Source organism: Elgaria multicarinata, chromosome 1, assembly GCF_023053635.1.
Source record: "Elgaria multicarinata webbii isolate HBS135686 ecotype San Diego chromosome 1, rElgMul1.1.pri, whole genome shotgun sequence".
Taxonomy (NCBI): Eukaryota; Metazoa; Chordata; class Lepidosauria; order Squamata; family Anguidae; genus Elgaria; species Elgaria multicarinata.
Window position 1 is genome coordinate 129,531,021 of NC_086171.1, and position 21,593 is coordinate 129,552,613.

A 21,593-nucleotide genomic window follows, 5' to 3' on the forward strand; every position below is an offset into this window, starting at 1 on the left:
AAGAAGTCCTATCAACATGGCAAGACACTTCTGTAAAATGTCACAAATGAGATCCAGGCAGATTTCAACCAGTGTCAGAAAGCTGACAAAACTGAAGGGTTTCCCTGATGTTGTTAAAAGTGCCCCCATGTACTGCATTAGTGGTGTTTCACAGAAGCATTTTTATTGTGGTTTTTAATTGATTTTTATTGCTCTGTTGTTTTTGTGATCTTTTAAACTTTATAAAGCTGTTGGTGGGATATAAATAAAGTATATTGACATCACATGAAAAAGACTCATGCACACACACCCCTGACCAAAAGACATTGTTGTTGTTGTTGTTGTTGTTGTTGTTGTTGTTGTTGTCAGCTTGGGACACTAGTGATGGGAGCATGGGGCTTTAATCCTATTCTACCAATTAGGTCCTGATTTGGATGGGAGTGCTGTGCCTACTGTCGAGTAAAAATATATTTAAAAAAACATAGCTGCTAGCTACAGATTTCAATTAACGTCTGTTTCAGTCCTTGTAGGGCCAGATACGCAAGGGAGGGTGTGTTCCCCCCCCCAAGATTAAAGAGGGGACAAAGGTCCTTGGTGCCAGTGGTACTCTCTTTTCCCCATCATACCTCATGGGTGGGGTGCAAAATAGTGGTTCCACATGCACATTTCAGGCAGAGGTCTCTAACTTTAAGGGGTGCCAAAGTGTGCTTCTTGTTAGTGGCAACACTTCTAGGTGAGGAGCCTTTCCTCGCCTGGACTCTGAATTAGTCAGTTTAGGATATGGCATGGATAGCTTGATTAGATTAGGGTCTGAGCAGGAGGGAGGCATCTGGAGCTCTTGTGCTGCTCTGCATACCTGGTGAGAGTCTTGCCTCCTGATTCATGTTGTTATAAAGTTCAGCAAGTTCAAGCCACACATTTCTTGTCCTGGCTGTTGCTAAGACTTTTTTTTTTTACATGAGACATTTATTCTCTCATCATTCCCTACTCAGTTTTTTTTACATGTTGTTGTGATTCTCTAATTTCACTTCTGTTTGTAAACAGCACTTTCAGCACTTTTTCTTTAGAGCAGGAAAAATGGAGTATTATTTCTGATGGCAAAGGAAAATACTGTTTCCACTTGTGTATTTGTGCTGTACCACAATGCCACCTAGAAGCTAAATAACTGACGAGCAGGAAAGGAAAGACTTCTGGTGTAGTGCTTGGATCTGAATTCTGCAATGGAACTGCAAGTAGATGCAGCAAATTAACAGCCTCATGTAGAAAAGCCGTAAACCTCTGCTTAGTTAGGTCCCTGGACAAAATGGATATTCAGAGTTAAGTTGCTAGGTGTTGCACTAAAAGACATCAAGGCTGAACTCAGTAACAGCATAGCCACTGGTGTAGGAGATATATGTTCCACAACGGTACTGACTGGGGTTCGTGTGAGGATCCACCATAAAGAATAGCCATCAGTACGAGATGGAACACTAAGAAGCATTATCCATTTTATTGATTACTTGGCTTATAGCCCCATCCATGTGCCTAACATTTTACAGAATATCATCTTGATGCTTATGTACCATATTTCTTCGATTGTAAGACGCCATCGATTGTAAGACGTACACTAATTTCAGTACCACCAACAGAAAAAAAAAAAACTAAGACACGCCCATGATTCTAAGACGCACCCCATTTTCAGAGATGTTTATATGGGGAAAAAAGTGTGTCTTAGAATCGAAGAAATAGGGTACCTATTTTACCAGTATTCCTAATCCTGTCCTACCATTGCAGAGATGGATTTGCATGTGCATGTGTGAAGAACATCTAAGCTCTCCAAGTGCATGAAATTTCCAGAAAAGGAAGATGAATGGATTTTTTTTAATGCACTCTCCACTCTGGCAAATAAACTTGACACACAACACATTTCTATTGTATACTTTTTATAGCTGACTCTACCTGGCTGTGACTTGTATGGTCTTTATTAGTACCAGATGTTTTGAAAGAAATTCTTCATTTGATTAATATCAACACCAAATTCCTCCAGACTTCCTTCAGCCATCGTCTACAATTATAGACGATGGCTGTGTGTCTATCCCTAAACTCATCTGTCCACTTCCAAAAGTCAAACAAAAGTTACAAGTACTGCCAGAAGGTGAGCCTGAAATGATCCATAACATCTAAACATACTCATCAGTATAGAATGAAATTTCCAACTCTCTCCATGCATCTATTTTTGAAAGTGTGTGATCTCATACATGTTATTTTTTGACAATTTCATGTTAGTGTTGTTATTTATTTGAAGTAGATAATTAAAAACTACTTTATTAGATTTAGACAAGCTTTCTCCAATTTGGTGATCTCCTAATGTGTTCGTCTACAGATCTCATAATCCTTAGCCCAGATGTCCATTGGCAACAAGTTGGAGAAGGCTGATTTAGATTAATGAATTTCTACTTTCTATCCAAGCACAAGCTTGGCTAGGAAGACATTTTTCTCCCTCTGCCATAATACTAGAACGTGGGGTCATCCCATGAAGTTGATTCGGTGGGAGATTCAGGACAGATAAAAGGAAGTACCTTTTCACATAATGCATAGTTAAATTTGGATGGCTTTAAAAGGGGGTTGGATAAATTCCCAAAGGAGAAGGGTATCAATGGCTACTAGTCCTGATGGCTATATGCTAGCTCCAGTATCAGAGGCAGTATGTCTATGTACACCAGTTGCTGGGGAACATAGGTGGAGGGTTGCACTCGTGTCCTGCTTGTGAGTCCCCGGTCGACAGCTGGTTGAACAGTGTGAACAGAGTGCTGGACTAGATGGACCCTTGGCCTGATCCAGTATGGCTCTTGTTATGTTCTTAGGTGACCCAGGCACTTATCTCAAACAAACCAGTCATTCCGCACCCGAACAAAGCTATCTCCCAGTATGAAGGTGCCTAGCCCCAGCTTCAGCACCAGCCCCTTACTATTATGTATTTGTTATTGCATTTATATCTTGCCTTTTTTCCTCCAAGGAACCCAGGGCAGCATACATAATCCTCTTCCTCCTCTCCATTTTATCCTCACAACAACCCTGTGAGGTGGGTTGGGCTGAGAGTCTGTGACTGGCCCAAAGTCACCCAGTGGATTTCCATGGCTGAGTGGGACTAGAACCCAGATCTCCCAATTCCCAGACTGACATTTTAGCCACTACACCACATTGGGAGAGACTTATAGCTTCATTCATGTTAGTGCATTCATTCATTCTAGGTCTGTTTTGACGGAAGAAACATGGGTTTATGCCTGAGAGTCCACTTGGCAGGCAGCTGTAGCCAATCCTGCACTGCAAGTTGGTCTGTGTGATAAATTATGTCCAAATGAACATTTGCCTAATTCTCCATTACGTTTTTTATGTGTTCACTGCTTTCAACACGCCTGCCCTCTAATATCTACCGATTTCCTTCTCCAAGTGCTTCTTCCAGAGCATTTTTTGTTTGTAGGGCTCCAATTATGGAATGCTCACACCAAAGAGACTCACCTGGTGCCAACCTTGTTGCCTTGACACCAGACAAAACCTTTTTATTCACTCAGGCTTTTAAATAGCATCTTTTTGTCTTTTTTATCGGCAATTTCTTATTGTTAGTTTATTTTAGTGTATTGCATTTAGACCTTGCGCTTGTTCTTTTATACTGTTGGAAACCACCCTGAATCCATGTTGACAAAGGGCAGCGTGTGGATGGTTGGATGGATAAACAAGCCTAATCTAAGATATTGAAAAGAATCATGTAAACATCTTTATGATGCCAATTGAGCAATGTTTTACTGTTCTCAGGACCTGGAATAGTGAGGAATCAGTTTTGTAGCTCGCCAGGAACTGCTGTACCCAGTAATAGCAGTACTTGATAGCAAAGTAGTTATTTAATCTAGCAGCTAGTGCCAATTTCTGCCTTCCATGAGCTTTCAACTTCTTCCAGTCAATAAAACATAATGAAACGGTAGTGATCTCATACTAGTGGGAAGAACTCCAGATCAAAGAAATCCTTTTCATGTTCCCTTCATTTCATTACCCAAACTTTTGATTCTATGTTCTGGGAGCCATAGAATAAAAAGCTTAAATTAACAGTTAGTGAATTGCACGGACAGCAGCAAAATCCTTAAGGAGCTTACTTCAAAGCATTGAGCTGTCTGATAGATTGTGTTTAAAGCTAAGCTTAGCATCCCCATCTACCTTTTAAGTGAGATGCATTAAAATATATATTATATGCATAACCCATTGTAGGTAGTTAGAGAGATTACTCTAAAATTACATTCTATTTATAGAAGTGATAATAGGTTAGCGTTAAAAAATAAAAACTCACATCCTGTTCAAAGTGATAGCCACCTGGATATTATTCATGCTAATTGATGTTTATTGAATGAAAACTGGTTAATTTTTCATGAACCTTCTGCTGTAGTTATAAATAAATACCTCCTGAAAAGATGTGTTTCCCTTTCTTACAGGGCCTCTAGTGCTAGTGGTCAAGTGGCAGGACAGACGCCACTGCTTAAGTGGACATTCCCCGATCAGAGAGCCAGGCCTAGCAATAACTGTTGCTACTCTAACCACCTTGGTTGCTTAGGTTGGGCTTCACCTGCTGTCCTCTGCTCTACAGTACATTTCCCCCCAATTCAATTCAAAGTTTATTGTACTAGCCAAAAGCCATGACAAATATTTCAAAGAATAGAAAACTATACAGGTAATTTAGCCATAACTAAAACTCAGCCTTCAATCAGCAGCCAGAATCTCCATGGCAGTTTATGGCAATTTTGTCTAGTTCTGTCGTCCTAATCTTTTTTGCTGCCAGAGCAAACAAAGCCACTTTATGTGTCACATAACTGTTGATATCACTCAGAAGAAAAAGAACCATTTCTGCAAGGACATTCCTATAGTGTTAACAAGGGTTTCAGGAATCTCTCTCTTGGGTCCCTATACAGAGGTCAAATTAACATGTAGTGAACAATGTCTTCCACTTGATGTTCACCACAGATGCATAATCTGCATTCAAATGGCACCTTGTGATAGCATCCATCCAAAACTGCAGTTGGCACAACTTGGAATTTCAGTTCGGTACAATGTTACCAGAACTCTTTTTCTACTCTCTACAGCAGGGTAGGCAACATGTTGCCCTCTAGATGTTTTGTACTACAACCATAATCTCTGACCAGTGCTGGCTGGGGCTGATGGGAGCCGTAGCCCCAGATATCAGGAGGGCACCAGGTTGCCTACTCCTGTTCTACACCATTCTTTCCCAGCCTTGGAATCCTGGATGATGTTGGACTACAATTCCCATCATACCCAACCAGCATCGGTCTGGGACCAGAGAAGTTGTAGTCCAACAACATCTAGTGACCAAAGTTTAAGAAAGGCTGCTCTACATTCTAGTGGTACTCCCAGATGAGACTTTTATTGTGCAATCACCCTGCATCATTCACAGAATTTAACATATGTGTCCAGATGATGATGTCTTCTGTTTGTAACCCCTCTCATTTCTTTCATCTCTTTCTTATCAGAATAAAATCTGCTAATGAGGGATTGACAAAATGGCTGCACAATGCCTTTTGACTTCTAGCACATCCTTCTCAAAACACCCTAGGATTTTGTCCTTGTGACCATAGCTAAAGCCCTTCGCTTCCATCTCTATTTATGGTAGGATCGTTTTTTCTGAGCAAAAGTCAACACTTGAAAAACTTTCCACTGTTCTTAATGGAAATGTTCAATTTTAAATCTCCATAGGATTTGAAATTCATTGTTCAAACCCTGGAAAACAAACTTGGATGAAAAGAGAGCTACAAAAATACTTCTGTATATATTTAAGATGGAAGCCATGTAGGTAGGGTTTCCTTCCAGATGCAGCAGCTGAAGGAAGAGTATAAGGAAGACATAAACATCAGTATGGCTCTAGCAGCTGGAGATAATTTTCTTATTTTTGCACAATGCCCATTTTCAAAGCAAAGCTCTTCAGTCCTGATCCTTCTTTATTATTACTGAATGGAAAGACCGTGGATGGAGGTGGGAGTTATAAAGAACATCAAGTGGATGGGCTGCCCTTATTATAATACACAGAGCATACTTGGTCATCTGAGTGAACAACATCTGGTCCAACTAACAGCCCTCAGACAACTAAAAACATAACAAAAGAAATGACATCTTCTTTCAGAACTGCCCAGATGGTGGTGGTAGGGGTATTTTATTTAATAATTAATTAATTAATATTTATTTCATATCCTGCCTGTCAGCCAAAGAATGGCACTCAAGGTGGCTAACGCTAAAACCCAAATTACAACAAAATCTTAATTAAAACATAACATTAAAACATAAAAAACAAATTAAAAAACAACGAAGATGATGGGCTTTGAAACCTCGGAGGTGTCTTCATGGCGCTGCTTTGGCCTTGTGTTCCCTTAAAACCCTGTGGCATCACAGCTGTGGGATGGGAACAGTTAATCACCATGCTAGGAGGGGCTGTGGGCTTTCCAGTTGCCATTTGGCTTGTTGGGTCCGCCCCTTGCCCTCTGCCCAGCCTTCCCGCAACCTATCAGTGGTCGGATTCCACCCCTGGAACACCCCCAGCCTGAAGCCAAAGCAAGGTCACCACCAACAGATGGTGGGAAGACAGTGGTGATCTTGCAGCAAAGAAAAACGTTGTGCTAAGACTTTTTAAATCCTACAAGTTGGCCCCTGCGTTGTATAACTGATGCAGCACCACTGTGCAACCACCATGGGGTAAATAGGATGAATAGACAGTGCCAGATGTGGAACTCCGCAGCTTTTTTTAAAAAAATGAATAGATGGGAGTAGTGAGAGAGTTTGAAGTGTGCGCCTGAAAGACACAGTAGCACCTCTCCTCTAAGATGTTTTGGAGTACAACTTCCATCGGCCCCAATCAGCAGGGCCAATAGTCAAGGATGATGGGAACTGTAGTTCAAAGCATCTGGAGGGCACTAGAACAGCTTGACTTCAGTAGGGATTGGTTCTGGCCCCTTCCCTGTGTCATGTTTACAAGCCCTCCTGCCAAAATGTGAGACAATAAATATTTACAATATTTATATACCGCTCCCCATTTATTTATTTATTTATTTATTTTATTACATTTCTATACCGCCCAATAGCCGGAGCTCTCTGAGCAGTGGACAAAATAAAATAGAATAAATATACATTAAAAGTACATTTTTAAAAAAACAAAGTACAACATAAACCGTGGCTGGTCGTTAAGGGAAGACTTCCTGGAACAACGTTTTCAGGAGGCGTTGGAAGGAATACAAAGTTGGCGCCTGCCTGACCTCCAGAGGCAGGGAATTCCATAGGAGTGGGGCCACCACTCTGAAGGATCTTCTCCTGGTAGACTCTAGTCGCACGAGAGTTCCATGTGGAACCACCAAGTGCATGCCCTTGGGTGACCTCAGTGAATGGGCAGGTTGATAGGGGAGAAGGTGCTCTCTCAGGTATCCTGGTCCCAAGTTGTTTAGGGCTTTGTACACTAGTACAAGAACCTTAAACCTAGCCTGGTAGGGAATAGGCAGCCAATGCAGTTCCCTCAGCAAAGGACTTACATGCTGGAAAGGGGCAGCTCCAGTCAAAAAGCTGAGCTGCAGCATTCTGCACTTGCTCCAGCTTCCAGAGCAGCTTTAAGGGCAGCCCCACATAGACTGCATTGCAGAAATCCCATCTTGAGGTTACTAATGCCTGTACCACTGTTGCCAAGCTGTACCTGTCCAGGAGAGGCTGTAGCTGGCAGTTTATCAGTTCAGTTTATGAAGTGTGACAAATTCTGAACTGCAATTCCATCCCATGCAATCAGCCCCAAATTTCTGGGCACAACACCTTTGAAAAGTCACATAGACCCATTCCAAGACCAAGGTAAATACATACGTATCCCTGGATTAATCTCGCAACAGCATCTACGACTGGGACCCGTAGGGATCTATGGATTTTACAAATTATTAAAATATCTGTGACTGTTAGTTATTTCCTTCCATCTTGTGGTTGTAACCCATGGTCTGTGTGCCTAGGTTTGTTGTAAAAGGTAAGCAGTAACCCTAAGGCAGAAAGTTATAAATAAATAAAATATTCTATTATATTTAAATCTAAATCTTCCTTAAGGAGCTCAGGGTGGTGTACATCATCCCCCCACCCATTTTATCCTCCAACAACATAACTGTCTCAATGAGTTTCATGGCTGAGAGGAGATAGAAACTCAGACCTCCAAAATCCAGAATATGAACAATTAACTTTGAATTGAACATAGGAACATTTGTTAAATAGAAATCTTACAAGGTAGCAGTTTTCCTTTCTTGGCCGTATGTCTTTAATGCATGTCCTCATAGGACTGTAACAGGTTTTTTTCACACATCATAAAACAGTGTGTTTATAACCTGATAATGAACTATGAAAATGACACTGGAAAGTTTCCATATTTGTTTTGACTCAGTGTATAAATAAGACTCTCACTTTGGAGACTAAAGTCTCATTTTATTTCATTTTAAGAATTTATGGACTGCACCTTTGGCCAAAATAAATAAATAAATATGGATCCCAGAGCAAGATACATAACTCAATTAAAATCTACAATACAATTAAAAACATAAACATTAAGCAAGAAAACATAAAATTGAGAGGAATTTGTTTTCAACCAGATGAAAATGCAATAATAAAAAGGTTTTAATCTGGCTGGCACCATCCCCCCCCTTCCCTATCATTCAATAAGCTTTGTCTCAAAAACAATTTGACTGCCACAAGCCATGTCTTTGTGGTAATAATGTACATTACAGAGAATGAATTCTACCAACATAGGCTGTTAAAACTGAATTACATACTGTGTCACTTCCTTCATCCTAGGCAAGATAGATGAATCAAAGTTCTGCATTCTTCAGTTAATAAGCAGATCCCAAAATGATAAAGGGCTATGTGGTACTGAAGAGCAGGGCAGGCTTCCTCTGTTAATGGAATATTCCTGTGCAACAGGTCTAATCGCAAAAAACGTTTGGTCTGAAATGGTACATGAGAGAACATATGGCATAAATTATACCAAACGCTCTAAGCAGTGCTTACATTGTAAAAAATCCACTAGGGTCAGACCTTTTCTTTAGAGATGCTCGGATGTCTTTGGTTTAGTCTGATGTCTCCACTAAGCACATTACCTTAAACCAAGAGCAGCTATACCTTTTGAAAACTGCCCAGAGAGCTTCGTCTATGGGGCGGTATGTAATGTAATAAATAAATAAATGTTATGTTATGTGGGAAATTGGGGTTTCCCCCTTTCTTTTTACTAGTGATGGAGACAGATTGTGCACATGACTCATAGTACCTGTGATGTGGGTGAGATCCACTTCAAATATTACAACTGCCCTACTACCCTGTAGCAACACTTCTATATCTTATCTATGAGAAAATTGTCTGAGCATTGATGGTTGCATTGTGTACATCACAAGGTGTGATTGGATGCAGCTTCCTGTCACATGTACATTCAAGGGGAAAAGATGCACAAACAACAAAGAGTCCTGTGGCATTTTAAAGGCTATCAAATTTATAGAATCACTAGCTGATATACCCCGCGTTGCTCGGGGCTCCTAATTTATATGTCTGTGAGGTAATCATCTTAAAGTAGTAGGCCAGTACTAGGCCTATGAGTTAACTGTTAAACAAATTAAATTAATTTCTTTTATTCCTCTTCCACGCTCACGGCTACTCTGCAAGGTAGGCGAGTGGTAGGACTGTGAGGTAACTTTTAAAACGAATTAAATGCGTTTCTTTTTTCTCTCTCTTACCCCCTGACGCAGGCCACAGCCACCTTGAAGCCACAGCTGTCCATGGCCTGCTCGACAATCTTCTGCTCGGGGCTCTTGGTGGGTGACGGGAAGCCTTCAAGGGTGGCCAGGTTGAAGGCCTGCACTTGCCTCGGCCCATGCTTCTCGACCACCAAGTTCTCCAGCAGGAGGCTTTACTGAAGCGCCAGGGCCAGCCCGGGCACTTGCCCCCCTTTATCAGGCCTACTCAAGCCTGAGGAAGAAGCCGCCACCATGATTTTCCTTGTCCCTGCAAAAAATGAAAACTATAACTCCCATCATGCCTTTCACCGTGGTTGAGATGGCCTGTTTACTTCTTCAGGCAGCAGGTGAAAAAATAACATACTCTAATGGCATATAAAAAGCTCCCTTCATTCATGCAGGCTTGTTCCCACCGTTATATAGATTGGGGTGGCTGCCAATTTGGGGTGGTCCTGAAAGGGTAGCAAATTCTTAGTTATTTAAATCAGCGTTTCTCAACCGGGGGCCATATGGCCCCCTGGGCCCCCCCAGGATATTCCAAGGGGGCCACAGGTGAAAATCACGTAAATGGGGGACCACAGAATGAGACTAGGGGGCCACAGAGGTTTCAAAACTTGGTTTCAAAAAAACTAGCAGGGCACTTGCATGAGTCTCTACAGATTGTAATAAAAGCAGTAAATTACATTAAACCAAATGCACTTCAAGACCGCCTGTTTCGACAGCTTTGCGAGGACAATAACAAAGACTGCAAATGCTTATTATTGCATACAGAAGTCCGTTGGCTGTCCAAAGATAACTGCCTTTGTTGTTTTGTTGCTTTGTGGGACTCAGTTGTGACATTTTTCAGAGGCAAGGAAATGGAAGAAAATATAACCTCTGCTAAATGTGATATATTTTACCTGTGTGATGTCTTCGAAAAGCTCAATTTGTTAAACAACTACAGGGCAGGAATTGTGACCTTTTTTCAAGCAAGGAGATTATTACAGGTTTTTTTTGAAAAGTCAAGCTGTATGCCACCAATATTGGATGTCGAGAATTCGCCCAGTTTTCCTCTTTGGCAGCAGTTAGTGATGAATTGAAAGATGATGAAATAATTGTGTATGTGGATCATTTGAAGCAGCTTTATAATGATATGGAAGTTCGTTTCTGTGATCTGCTGGACATGGATATTCCGGACTGGGTAGTTGATCCATTTGCTGTGAATACTGTTGATGTTTCTTTGCAAGAAGCGCTCATAGAGCTACAGAGCGACATAGCAGCCGAATTAACTTTCAGTCAAGAAAAACACCATTTTTGGATAAAGAGTACAATATCTAAAAAGTTTCCACAGCTTTGGGATAAAGCAAAATTGTTTTTCATGGCATTTCCTACTTCGTATTTGGTAGAATCAGGTTTCAGTCGTGTGAATTATTTACTCAGCCTAACACGGAATCGCCTTAACATAATGGACAGAGGTGATCTTTGGTTATCCCTCACAGCAATAGAACCGGATATAAAAAAGCTTGTTTCTGGTCATCAAGCACAAGGGTCACATTGATCGAGAAATACTTAAAGTATAAATTTTTATGTAATTGTATTTTGTATAAATTATAAAAATTATAAATAAAACATGTTCTATTTACAAACAAAACATTTAAATAGCTACCTTTCTACCGGTAGGACAGGGGGTCCACAGGAAGGAAACAAGGTCGGAAGGGGGCTACGGTTGGAAAAAGGTTGAGAAACACTGATTTAAATCATTATTCCTTGAATTTTTGCTGCTGGGGGGCATTTACTGCACTGCCTCAGGTTGCAAATATCTTGTGTTGGCCCTGCAAAAAAGTAGCGTCTTGGGAAGAATCTCTCTCTGTGTCTATGGCCATGGCTAGACCAGGCCTATATCCTGGGATCATCCCTGTGCATCCAAATGACACACAAGGGACGTGTGTGTGCAGGCAGGGACGACCCCGCTGTTTGCCTGGGATAATCCTTAGGACTAGCTAAAGCCTAAGTTATTTTCAATCTGATATCACAGATCACCTGGAAGCAAATATGCGTCAATTATGTTTGACCTGTAGATGACAGTTTAAGAACCACTGGTCTAAATAAATATATAGAAATGGCAAATGTAAACATGTTTCCCCAAACTTTCCCCAGTCTACATATGTTTGTTTTCCTTGTGTATATAAGTTTGATGTCCACAGCCAGAACATTTACTTTTATAAGAAAAAAACGTATGAGATGCTTTTAAAAAGAAAATCAGTCTTGTATGTGTATAAACACATACAACAGCTGATTTAATTCAGCGAGAAGAGGGGGCTGTTCTGGATAAAGGGCTCTCCCAAGAAAATCAGAATTATGTTGCTGGGTTCTACTTTTCCACCACGGTAGCAGCAACAAAGGATTCCAGTAATTGCATCAATGTTTGCCAGAGCAGAAGAAAATGCAAAAAAAGAAGCATCTGGAAACTCCAGGTCAGAATGAAATGTAATTTTTCCCTGTTCTGTTCAATAGCTTAAGTAAGTCCACTTGTCCTTCACATCTGGTACGTAGGAATTATATATAAGCAGGAGGACTTTCACATGTTACTTTGAAGATGTGAAAAGTGGGTGTTGGAACATTTTCGGGTCTGCAACTGGTATTTAATATATACCATGTGCAAATCCCAATGAAGCAAGCGATGACCTGATGTAGGACTCAATAGTCAGTGGGAGCTAGTTGGGTCAGGTGATGGCAAAGGTAATGTATTCTTTCCTCAACATTAGAAACCCACCATGATGAATTAAAATTGATATCTAAGTATAAAAAGCCCTAAAGACAAGCAAAAGTACATCCAGTTCCCATGGTGAAATGGAGTAATGACTTCCGAATGTGCAACAAAAGGATGGAAAAGTAGTTATGGAACAGCTGCGTGCAGTCTGAAGTTACTATTTTAAATTTCAAAATAGTGCAGTCACTTTTATATGGATATCCAGAAAACTCAGTTACAATAAACAGTAGTATTGTATTTTATGTTTTTAAGGGAAATTTGCATCAATCAAAGTTTTTGTGTAAGGCAGCAGCTTCCTACATGCCCACTTAGAGCTCCATCAGACGAGCGTTCTGTTGCACAGTTGTTACAGGGCACTCACGGATTTTTGTGAGTCCCTCCTCTCCCATAAGTGTTGTCAATATCACAATCTCGCCTGCAAGTTCCAGGAATGGGGCAGTGTTGCAGTTAGTGAATGAATGCATGGGCATAGCTAGCCATAGGATCTCTATCGCCTACAGATCAAAGGTGGCTTCTGACCCATTTCAGGGGTGAGTTGTAGAACATTGTAGAACTCTAACAGCAGATCTACAACTGCAGAGCTTTCTGTGAATATACTGGGGAGGGGGGGGTCAAGGTAGGCACACTCCCACCACCAGCAGACCTCCTCCCTACTATTGGAGGGACACTTCCACCCTATCCCAATCACCCCCTCCAGCCAGTATACCTTTTTGTTTGGATTAGAGATAATGCTTAATTTCATAATTAGTTGGCTCATTGGTCAAAACTTGTCCATCGTAATGCTCACCTTTGTAGCAAGCCCTGGATAGATGTATTACAAATTTACTACTAAATTTGTACTGAGTGTACAAATTGAACTGAGTGTTAGTTTTGGAGTATGCACAGTGGTACACAGATTCCCCCCTCCCCCCGGCTAAATTTTCAGCCATCTTACCACCTAGACTCACCCAAAACTTCCTTGGAATATTCTCATTACCTGCTTCCCTCATTGTCAGCACCACCACAGTTTTGGCTCTGAGGAGTAGGGAGCTCTACAGGTCCACCTTCATACTGGCAATTGGCAATGGTGAGTAAATATCACATGACTTCATCAGGCAGGCAGGCAGGCAGGCAGGCCACGTGAAAACAACCAATCAGAAAGAGGGCACATAATGTGGTGACGCATGATGTCATGCCAAATTATGCATCAACAAACTATAGCTCCCAAGATCCACTTTGATATGGCACATGTCCAAAAATTCATATACATGGAACGAGATTTAAAGGAGAACTGTCATCCAGGATCACATGGATGAATTCATTACAAATCTATGGTGTGACCACACTTAGAATACTGTGTACAGGTCTGGTCACCACACCTAAAAAAGATATTATAGAGCTGGAAAAAGTGCAACTAAAATTATTAAGGGTCTAGAGCATCTTCCCTATGAGGGAAGGTTACAACAGCTGGGATTGTTTAGCTTGGAAAAAAGGAGGCTAAGGGGAGACATGATAGAGGTGTACAAAATTATGCATGGTGTGGAGTGAGGATATGGAGACGTTTTTCTCTCTCTCTCAAAATACTAGAAGCCGGGGTCATCCCATGAAGCTGATTGGTGGGAGATTCAGGACAAAGAAAAGGAAGTACTTCTTCACACAGCGCATAGTTCAGTTATGGAATTCACTACCACAAGATGTAGTGATGGCCACCACTTTGGATGGCTTTAAAAGGGGGATGGATAAATTCCTGGAGAAGGAGGTTATCAATGGCTACTAGCCCTGGTGGTTATGTGCTACCTCTAGTATCTGAGGCAATAAGCCTGTGTGCACCAGTTGCTGGGGAACATGGGTGAGTGGGTGCTTTTGTACCATGTCCTGCTTTGTTGGTCCCTGGTCAACAGCTGATTGGCCACTGTGTGAACAGAGTGCTGGACTAGATGGACCCTCGGTCTGATCCAGCATCAGGGCACTGCTTATGTTCTTACATTCTTATTATTTTTCAAGTCAATAACGAATTCACTTGGAGTAAGTTTGCCCATCACTAGGATTGCTCTGTTAAAGTATCTATTTGGTGTTTTGTTTTGTTTTAAATAGCAAGTTGCCTCTACATTCATGGAAGAAATAGCAACTTTCTGGGGAGTGCAGCATGCAGGAGGGATGGCTAAATTCCCTCTCCCCACTCATCATGGTCCCAGTCCAAATTTCTGCCCCACCCCCGCAGCTGCTACTTTAGAAAAAATAGCCAAACGTCAATGTTAAATGTGATCACACATTTTATGTGATGTGTAGTTTGGCCTCCAGCCATCAGTGTGAAATGCCCAGGCCATGTGTGGGCTCTGTCAGATGTGTGGATTTGTGGCGGTCTAAGCATGGCTTGAATCAACCTGCATATCAAGTGCCATTAACATCACGCCTAATGAAAATTAAATCCATCTGAATGTGTCTTGATGAAATTGTAGCTATTTTGGTTTGTATCCAGATGGAGAACAGGCAACTATAGATTTGCTACTCTCAGGTTTTAATTAGGGATGAAATTATTTTGATATATGTGTGTGGGGGGGAGGAATCTCCTAACTTCAACATGTTTGTGAAAGAAAGAAAAAAAGGGGGAAGAACTTATGAACTCCTCATTCCAGTCCTGCACCCCCATATTTCTCAATTATAGTTGATGTTGGATTTAGGGTATAAGGTATATTATTATTATTATTATTATTATTATTATTATTATTATTATTATTATTATTATTATTATTTTCAGTGACTTATTAGGTAGCTGAGCCTGTTGAGATACACTTAGTTCAGCTTCACTATTGTGTTTCCCAGCTGCACCATTTTATCATTTAACTTTTTTAATTGAGGTTTTAATTTGTGCTAAAATACCATTTTGGGTGCTTCCAGGCAGAGGGCTACTGGAGCTGCCAATCAAAGGCATTATGCAGCTATTCCATCTTACCCTCCTTAAAGGATTTTTTGGGACAAGAACAAAGATGGAAGAAGTATCTCTGTTCATCATTAAATGATGCTTATATTACAGTCATCCCTAAAGCTGGCAAGAACCATATAAACCGTGCTAATTACTGACTGATCTTGCTAATAAATGTTGAGATTAAAATATTAACGGTAATCTTAGGCGATAGACTGTAACAAGTCATTACAACATTGATCGGACCAGATCAAGTGGGATTTATTAAAAACAGGCGGGTTGGGGGTGGGCGTAATTTGAGATTAGTTGTGGATTTGATAGCTTTAAATAAAGAAAGAACTGACCAGGCAGCCATTGTCTCTTTGGATGCTGAGAAGGCCTTTGACAAAATTCATTGGAAGTTGATGCTTGCTATGTTGAGAAATTTTTGTTTTCCAATGGAATTTTTGAAATGGGTTAGAATTTCATATTCGACCCCGAGAGCAAGAGTTAGTGCTAGGCAAAAATGTCCACTTATGTTTGGAACCCCTGTCTTGCAGAATTAGACAGAATAGTAGTATTCATGGGTTTCTGCATGCTGACTTACAATTTAAAATTATTCTTTACCCTGATGATCTTTTATTGTTTATTTCTAAACTCCAGACATCTGTTCCTGCTTTGATGAAATTGATTAATACTTTTGGTGATCTGTCCGGTTATTCCATTAATTGGTCAAAGTCTGAATTGATGCTGATTAGAGACAGCATATTTCCTAGTGTGTTGGCTAATGGTCGGTTTTGATGGTGTGCTGATTATATTACCTATCTGGGAATACTTATTCCCAGAGATATATCTCAATTGATTAAAATAAATTTGAATAAGCTGATTAGTGAGATTGCATGAGATAGAGATACATTTATGGGGTAAAGTCAACACACTTAAGATGAATATTATACCTCCAATTCTCTGTTATATGTGGGATTCCTTTACGTATACCTGGCAAATACATTCAACAACTTAATGCTTTGTTTCATAAATTCTTCTGGGGTTCCTCCCTACCTCAAATATTTTTGAAATGGATGCAGCTTCCAATTAAAGAAGGTGGGTTTGGTTTTCCAGACATCACTTTGTACCTATCTATTGGCTTGTACTAAGTTTTGGTCTTTTCCACTTCACTTAGATTTGCCAGCCTGGTAAGTTCTGGAATCCTTATGGCTAGAACCTCTTCCTAAATGGATGGCACTTGGTTCTCAACATATTAGAATAAACAACCCACCACTTACTATCTTGGCTGCTGGAGAGGTGTGGAGTATAGTATCACATCAATTACAGTTCGATCCATTCTCTCATGCAAAATTGACTTTATGGGGAAATCCAGATGTAAGAACTGGAAAGAAAGTGTTCTTGTGGAGGACATGGACAGATATGATTATTTTTACTTTAATCAATTAATAGGCCCAGACAATGAGTTTTTGACATTTTCTGATTTAAGTGTTAAATATAATTTACCTATTAAGGCTGAATGGCAATACTTGCAATTGCAATACTTGCTAGAATCTAGGTTTGGTCCAGCTACTTTCACAGCTTCAGAGCCTCCATTATTGTTAGAAACACTTAAGCATTTGGTAAATAAATATGATACCCATGGTCTAAGACAGGATTGGAATAGAGAATTAGAGTGTCCTGTTTTGCCTAACCAATGGATTGATGCCCTAGCATCAGTATCTGAAGCTTCTATGGATCTTAGGCTACATTTTGCAGCAAAAAATCTTGTTTTGGGTTTATTGGACTCCTCAACGCCTTCTCAATAAGGACTTGTCTAACCTGCATAATTGTTGGAGATGTAATGCACTTAATGCTTCTTTAATTAATATGTTTTGGCGATGCCCAAAAGTTACAATAAGGATAAACTTTGTACTGAAACCATCATTAATATGGAACAATATGCATGTCCTCCTAAACTACTTACCGGCTTCTTGGAAGTTAACACAGTATCAGCACAAATTGATTTTCAGAGCCCTGATGACAGCTAAAAGACTTAAACTATCACATTGGAAGGATAAATGTTCACCTCCCATAATGCAATGGACTGTGGACTTAAAAATATTATCAACATTTGAACGGGGTGTTATATAGACACCACTTGCGAGTGGATAAGTACATGGATATTTGGTCTGCTTTTCTTGAAACCCATGCATAACTCTCTGCCTTTTGTTTTTTAAATGAATGGTATACCTGATGGGAAAATGATGATATTCCTATATATGTAATGTTTCTTCATTTTTACTTTTCATGATTTTGTTGTTGTTCTGTTTAGTTAATATCCACAATTTAAAAAAAGGATGGGAGGAGCAGTGGGAAAACACAGGAGGGTTACAAATGGAAGACATTGCTTTCTGGACCTCCTATAAAATTCTATGAATGATGAAGCGCAATTGCACAACAAAAGCTTCACTTGGAAGCCAAATTGAAATATTTTTGCAATAGCACTGAGATGAAAATAAGTTTAAAAGAGGTACTCTTTTAAAAGATTTTTAAAAGAGGTACTCAGGTGAATTTACGTCACACTTTCCAGTGTGCGCAGAACATCTCAGAAGACATTCACCAAAAACGTGATACCCACACTCCATCCTGAACTGTATAGTGAGTTGCAATTCTGCATGCAGTGTGCAGGGGAAGAGAAATGTTTGAGTAGAGCACTAGAATAGAGCCACTAGCCTGGAAACACTCCAAGGCAGACAAGAAGTTCCAGACAGGTCACAATTGCTTGTCAACTGTCTCACCATTAGCTCTACTTTCAGGCAAGGCTTTTATGGTCCCATCACCCTGTCTCCTTCACAGAATTTTACGGGAGTGGATTTCTTGCCACAAAAAAATCCATTAAGGAGTGGAAGATGGACCTGCTGTGCACAATGCCTTTTGACTGGTAGCACTAGGAGCCCTCCACCTGGAAGTATCCCTAGCAGTGATTTAGGCCCCCCAGATGTTCATCAGACGAGTGTTTTATCGCATGCTCACTACTGCCCACTTACGGATGTGCGCACATCCTTTAGACAATGTCGTCCAACTCCTGCCCCTTCCGCTCATTTTTCCATCACAAAATAGATCCCTTTTAATCCGACTTTTTTAAAAAAACAAACCCAGAATGTGCCACCATCTCCTGCTGTGTGCAGGAAAACCGGTGCGATTAAAATGGCTGTAAATGGGCCATGTGTTTTTATTTGCTTCCTCTTTCCCCTCAGGGCAGAAGAGAAAGTAATGAGGGACCAACGTGGAGGCGGAGAAGCAACGGTAAGGAAACACGATCCCCGCCCTGTGTGATGACGCTCTTAGTATGAGTTCTCCAGCAGATTTTAGTTCCAATTATGAATGGTTTGCACCATAAAGACACACACACACACACACACACACACACAGTGCCAAAGAGTGTGAAGTACAGGTATAATATGTTCCCAATCAACAAAATGTTTCAAAAGGCATGCAGCTATTTTCTGAAACAGCTGAAATCCCTGAGTGATTTTCCAAGATATTACAGTAGTCCTTGGATTTAAAACAGTGGTGTACTCCCACATAGGAAATCAAGTTTGTCATCTTCACCCTGAAGCTTGCCCCATCGTAAATATGCTGCTGGCAACGTGAGAGACAGCAGCAAGCACCCAGCGTGGAATTCTAACTCTGGATGGCTATCTGGCAATGGAATTGGAAAGGTAACTTTTTCTCAGGGTTCTTTCATAAAGGCTTCAAAGTGTTTCCTGCATGGTAGAGCTACTGTTGTGGGTGTTAGACTTCAGGCAACAGCTTTCCAGTTTTAGAACAGAGCTTTGTAATTGAACTGTAGGCTCTGGGGGAAAACAACCGCATACAGATACTGTAAGTGGAGGTTATATTTACAGAAAATCAGATTGTAGAACTTGGCAATGGCACATATTTTCAACGGCTGAGCTCCTTCTCGTTATCTGTTTTAGGATTTGTTTTTACTTTGCCTTTAGAAAAAGCACGGATCTAAACCTTCCTTATTGTAAAGTAACTATTTCAAGGCAGGAAGATTGTGCAATGGTGGAGCATGTGCACCTACCCAAATGCTTGGCCTGTCTTTGCGCTCTCTGTCATCTCTCTCCCTTGCATATGGTGGCTTCTCTAACTCTTTTATGGAAGGGGTCAAATACAGCAAGGCTGGCAGTAACACATTGGATCTATCCATTGTAAATGAGTTGCCTCCATTTTCTGGAGTGGTGTATCTATAAATATCAGGCACTGAAGACAGACAACAGATGCTGCTATTGATCTCCTGCCCTTCTTGCAAGTTGCAAGTTGCCCAGAGCTATTTACTGGGCATTGTTGAAAACAGTGCTGGCGTAGATGGTCCTTTTGCTCTGATCCAGCAAGGCTGTTCTTACATCCTTAGAAAAGGCTGTGAGGGGGCATGTGACTTCTGAAAGTCAAATGCTTGCCCTTTAGTTAGGGCTAATCTGTTAATGGGGGGGGGGGGGGCAGCAAGAACTGGTCTCTTCTCTCTTAGCTTAGTGTTCAAGGAACACACCTTTCTACCAAGACTAGGGCATTTATTGAAGAATTACTGGCCAATGAAACACACATAGTTACAGTACACTCCATTGTTTGTGTTAGATAATTTTGTGCTTACTGCTTTTTATGCATTGGTCCGCATTGCATTTGGGCTCACAAAATATCCAGAAGTTGTACACAGAGCTATCAGTGTTATCTAATACACCTGCGGGAGAGGGTAAGTAATCAACAGTCAGATAAAGCTGAATATTATTTACATAAATATGCCATTTGCGTGCTGGTAGAAGAAAGTCAAAATGAACTCAGATAACCCTACCCCAGTCAACAGTAATTTTATGTATTGCTGGATGGACAAATTCTATTCTGAATTACTGTTATGAAGTGCAGGTGCCAGTTAAGAAAACTGTAGGACATTCATGTCAAATATACTCATATTAAGTGAAGGCCAAGATGCTCAATCCAATGCTACAATCCCATGAGGGATTTATGTTTGGATTCCCCATTTCAGTCATGAATAGATTGCATTCATTGAAAAGACTATCAGATTTGTCCATTGCCTATGTAGCCACAGATGCTATACAGACCTAGCCTATCAAATGCATTGAAATATTCTCTTACGGGAATTGTAGTTAACTAATATTTGCTTTCTTCATCATTGACTTTTGCCAATCATTCATAACTTTCAGATGTTAGACTTGCTCAATCAGTAATAAAAATGATTCCCACTTGCAGTGGAGAATATGCTTACATCTGCAGAAACGTTCGCTGATGGTAAATGGAGGCCTGCAATATTGTCATAAATGAATGGATAATTGGGAAAAGGGTGCAAAGCTTACACAGTTCATGCCTTTGAAACACTACCACAAATCCATTTTGACATTCTTTCACTGTTGTATCTTATATCATTGTTCAAGGCAATGGCATAAGATAGCCCCGTTCGTAATTTATGTCCACACTTTTACTGAATGTGTGGAGGGGGAGCAGAATTATGCCTGCTTGCCCTCGGCCTCCACACAATTAGGCAAAGATGAGACACTGTACACACAACTGGGAGTCTTGATAGCACCTGGGTTCCCTATGGCATGTACAAACGAAGGTGATCCTGAAACAGCCACCTAATTCACTATCCTGTTTGTAATTGGGCAAACATGAGGCCCAACAGGTATGGCCAAAGCCTTACATCACCCAGAATCCTGTGCAATACATAGCTCGCATGCAGGGTTCCTTGGCAGATATGTTGATGGGGAAAAGTGAAACTACTGTTAGAGAAGCAAGACAAATAGTCGGATGTGGAAGTTACACACATACCATTCCACTTTTCAATCCAAGGTAGTGTCTTGGTTCAGCTGTAAAAAGTAAAACAAGGGTTTGTTTACACATTATAACCAACCAACGCCATATTCAAAAACATATTGTATTACAAAGATTTGTTTTTACATTCAAATCAACCAATGCAATATTCAGTAAGATATTGTATTACTGAATGACATCCTCTACAGTTTTGGCTTGCAAATTTGGCATGACCGCCTCAGCAAGGCAGGAAAGGGTTGTATGATTATTTCAAAAGAGGTACTGAAAAGCAGATGGCTGTGCCTGATACATGAATACTTGCATGATACCCTGCTTTATGCAAACTATTGCAAAAATTTTGCTAGTAGCAATCCTATACCCATTATAAATGTGCAAATCAGTTCAT

At 40.5% G+C, this 21,593-nt stretch overlaps 1 protein-coding gene across 1 annotated transcript in view; it reads left to right on the top strand.

Annotated features, from left to right (window-relative positions):
* The first annotated feature begins 19,021 nt into the window (after positions 1-19,021).
* The window catches only part of COL24A1 (collagen type XXIV alpha 1 chain), a 254,996-nt gene continuing 252,424 nt past the window's right edge, over positions 19,022-21,593 (top strand). The window contains exon 1 of the mRNA XM_063136778.1: positions 19,022-19,080. Coding sequence (XP_062992848.1) covers positions 19,067-19,080 — 14 coding nt within the window. The 5' untranslated portion in view covers positions 19,022-19,066. The remainder of the gene's footprint in view (positions 19,081-21,593) is intronic.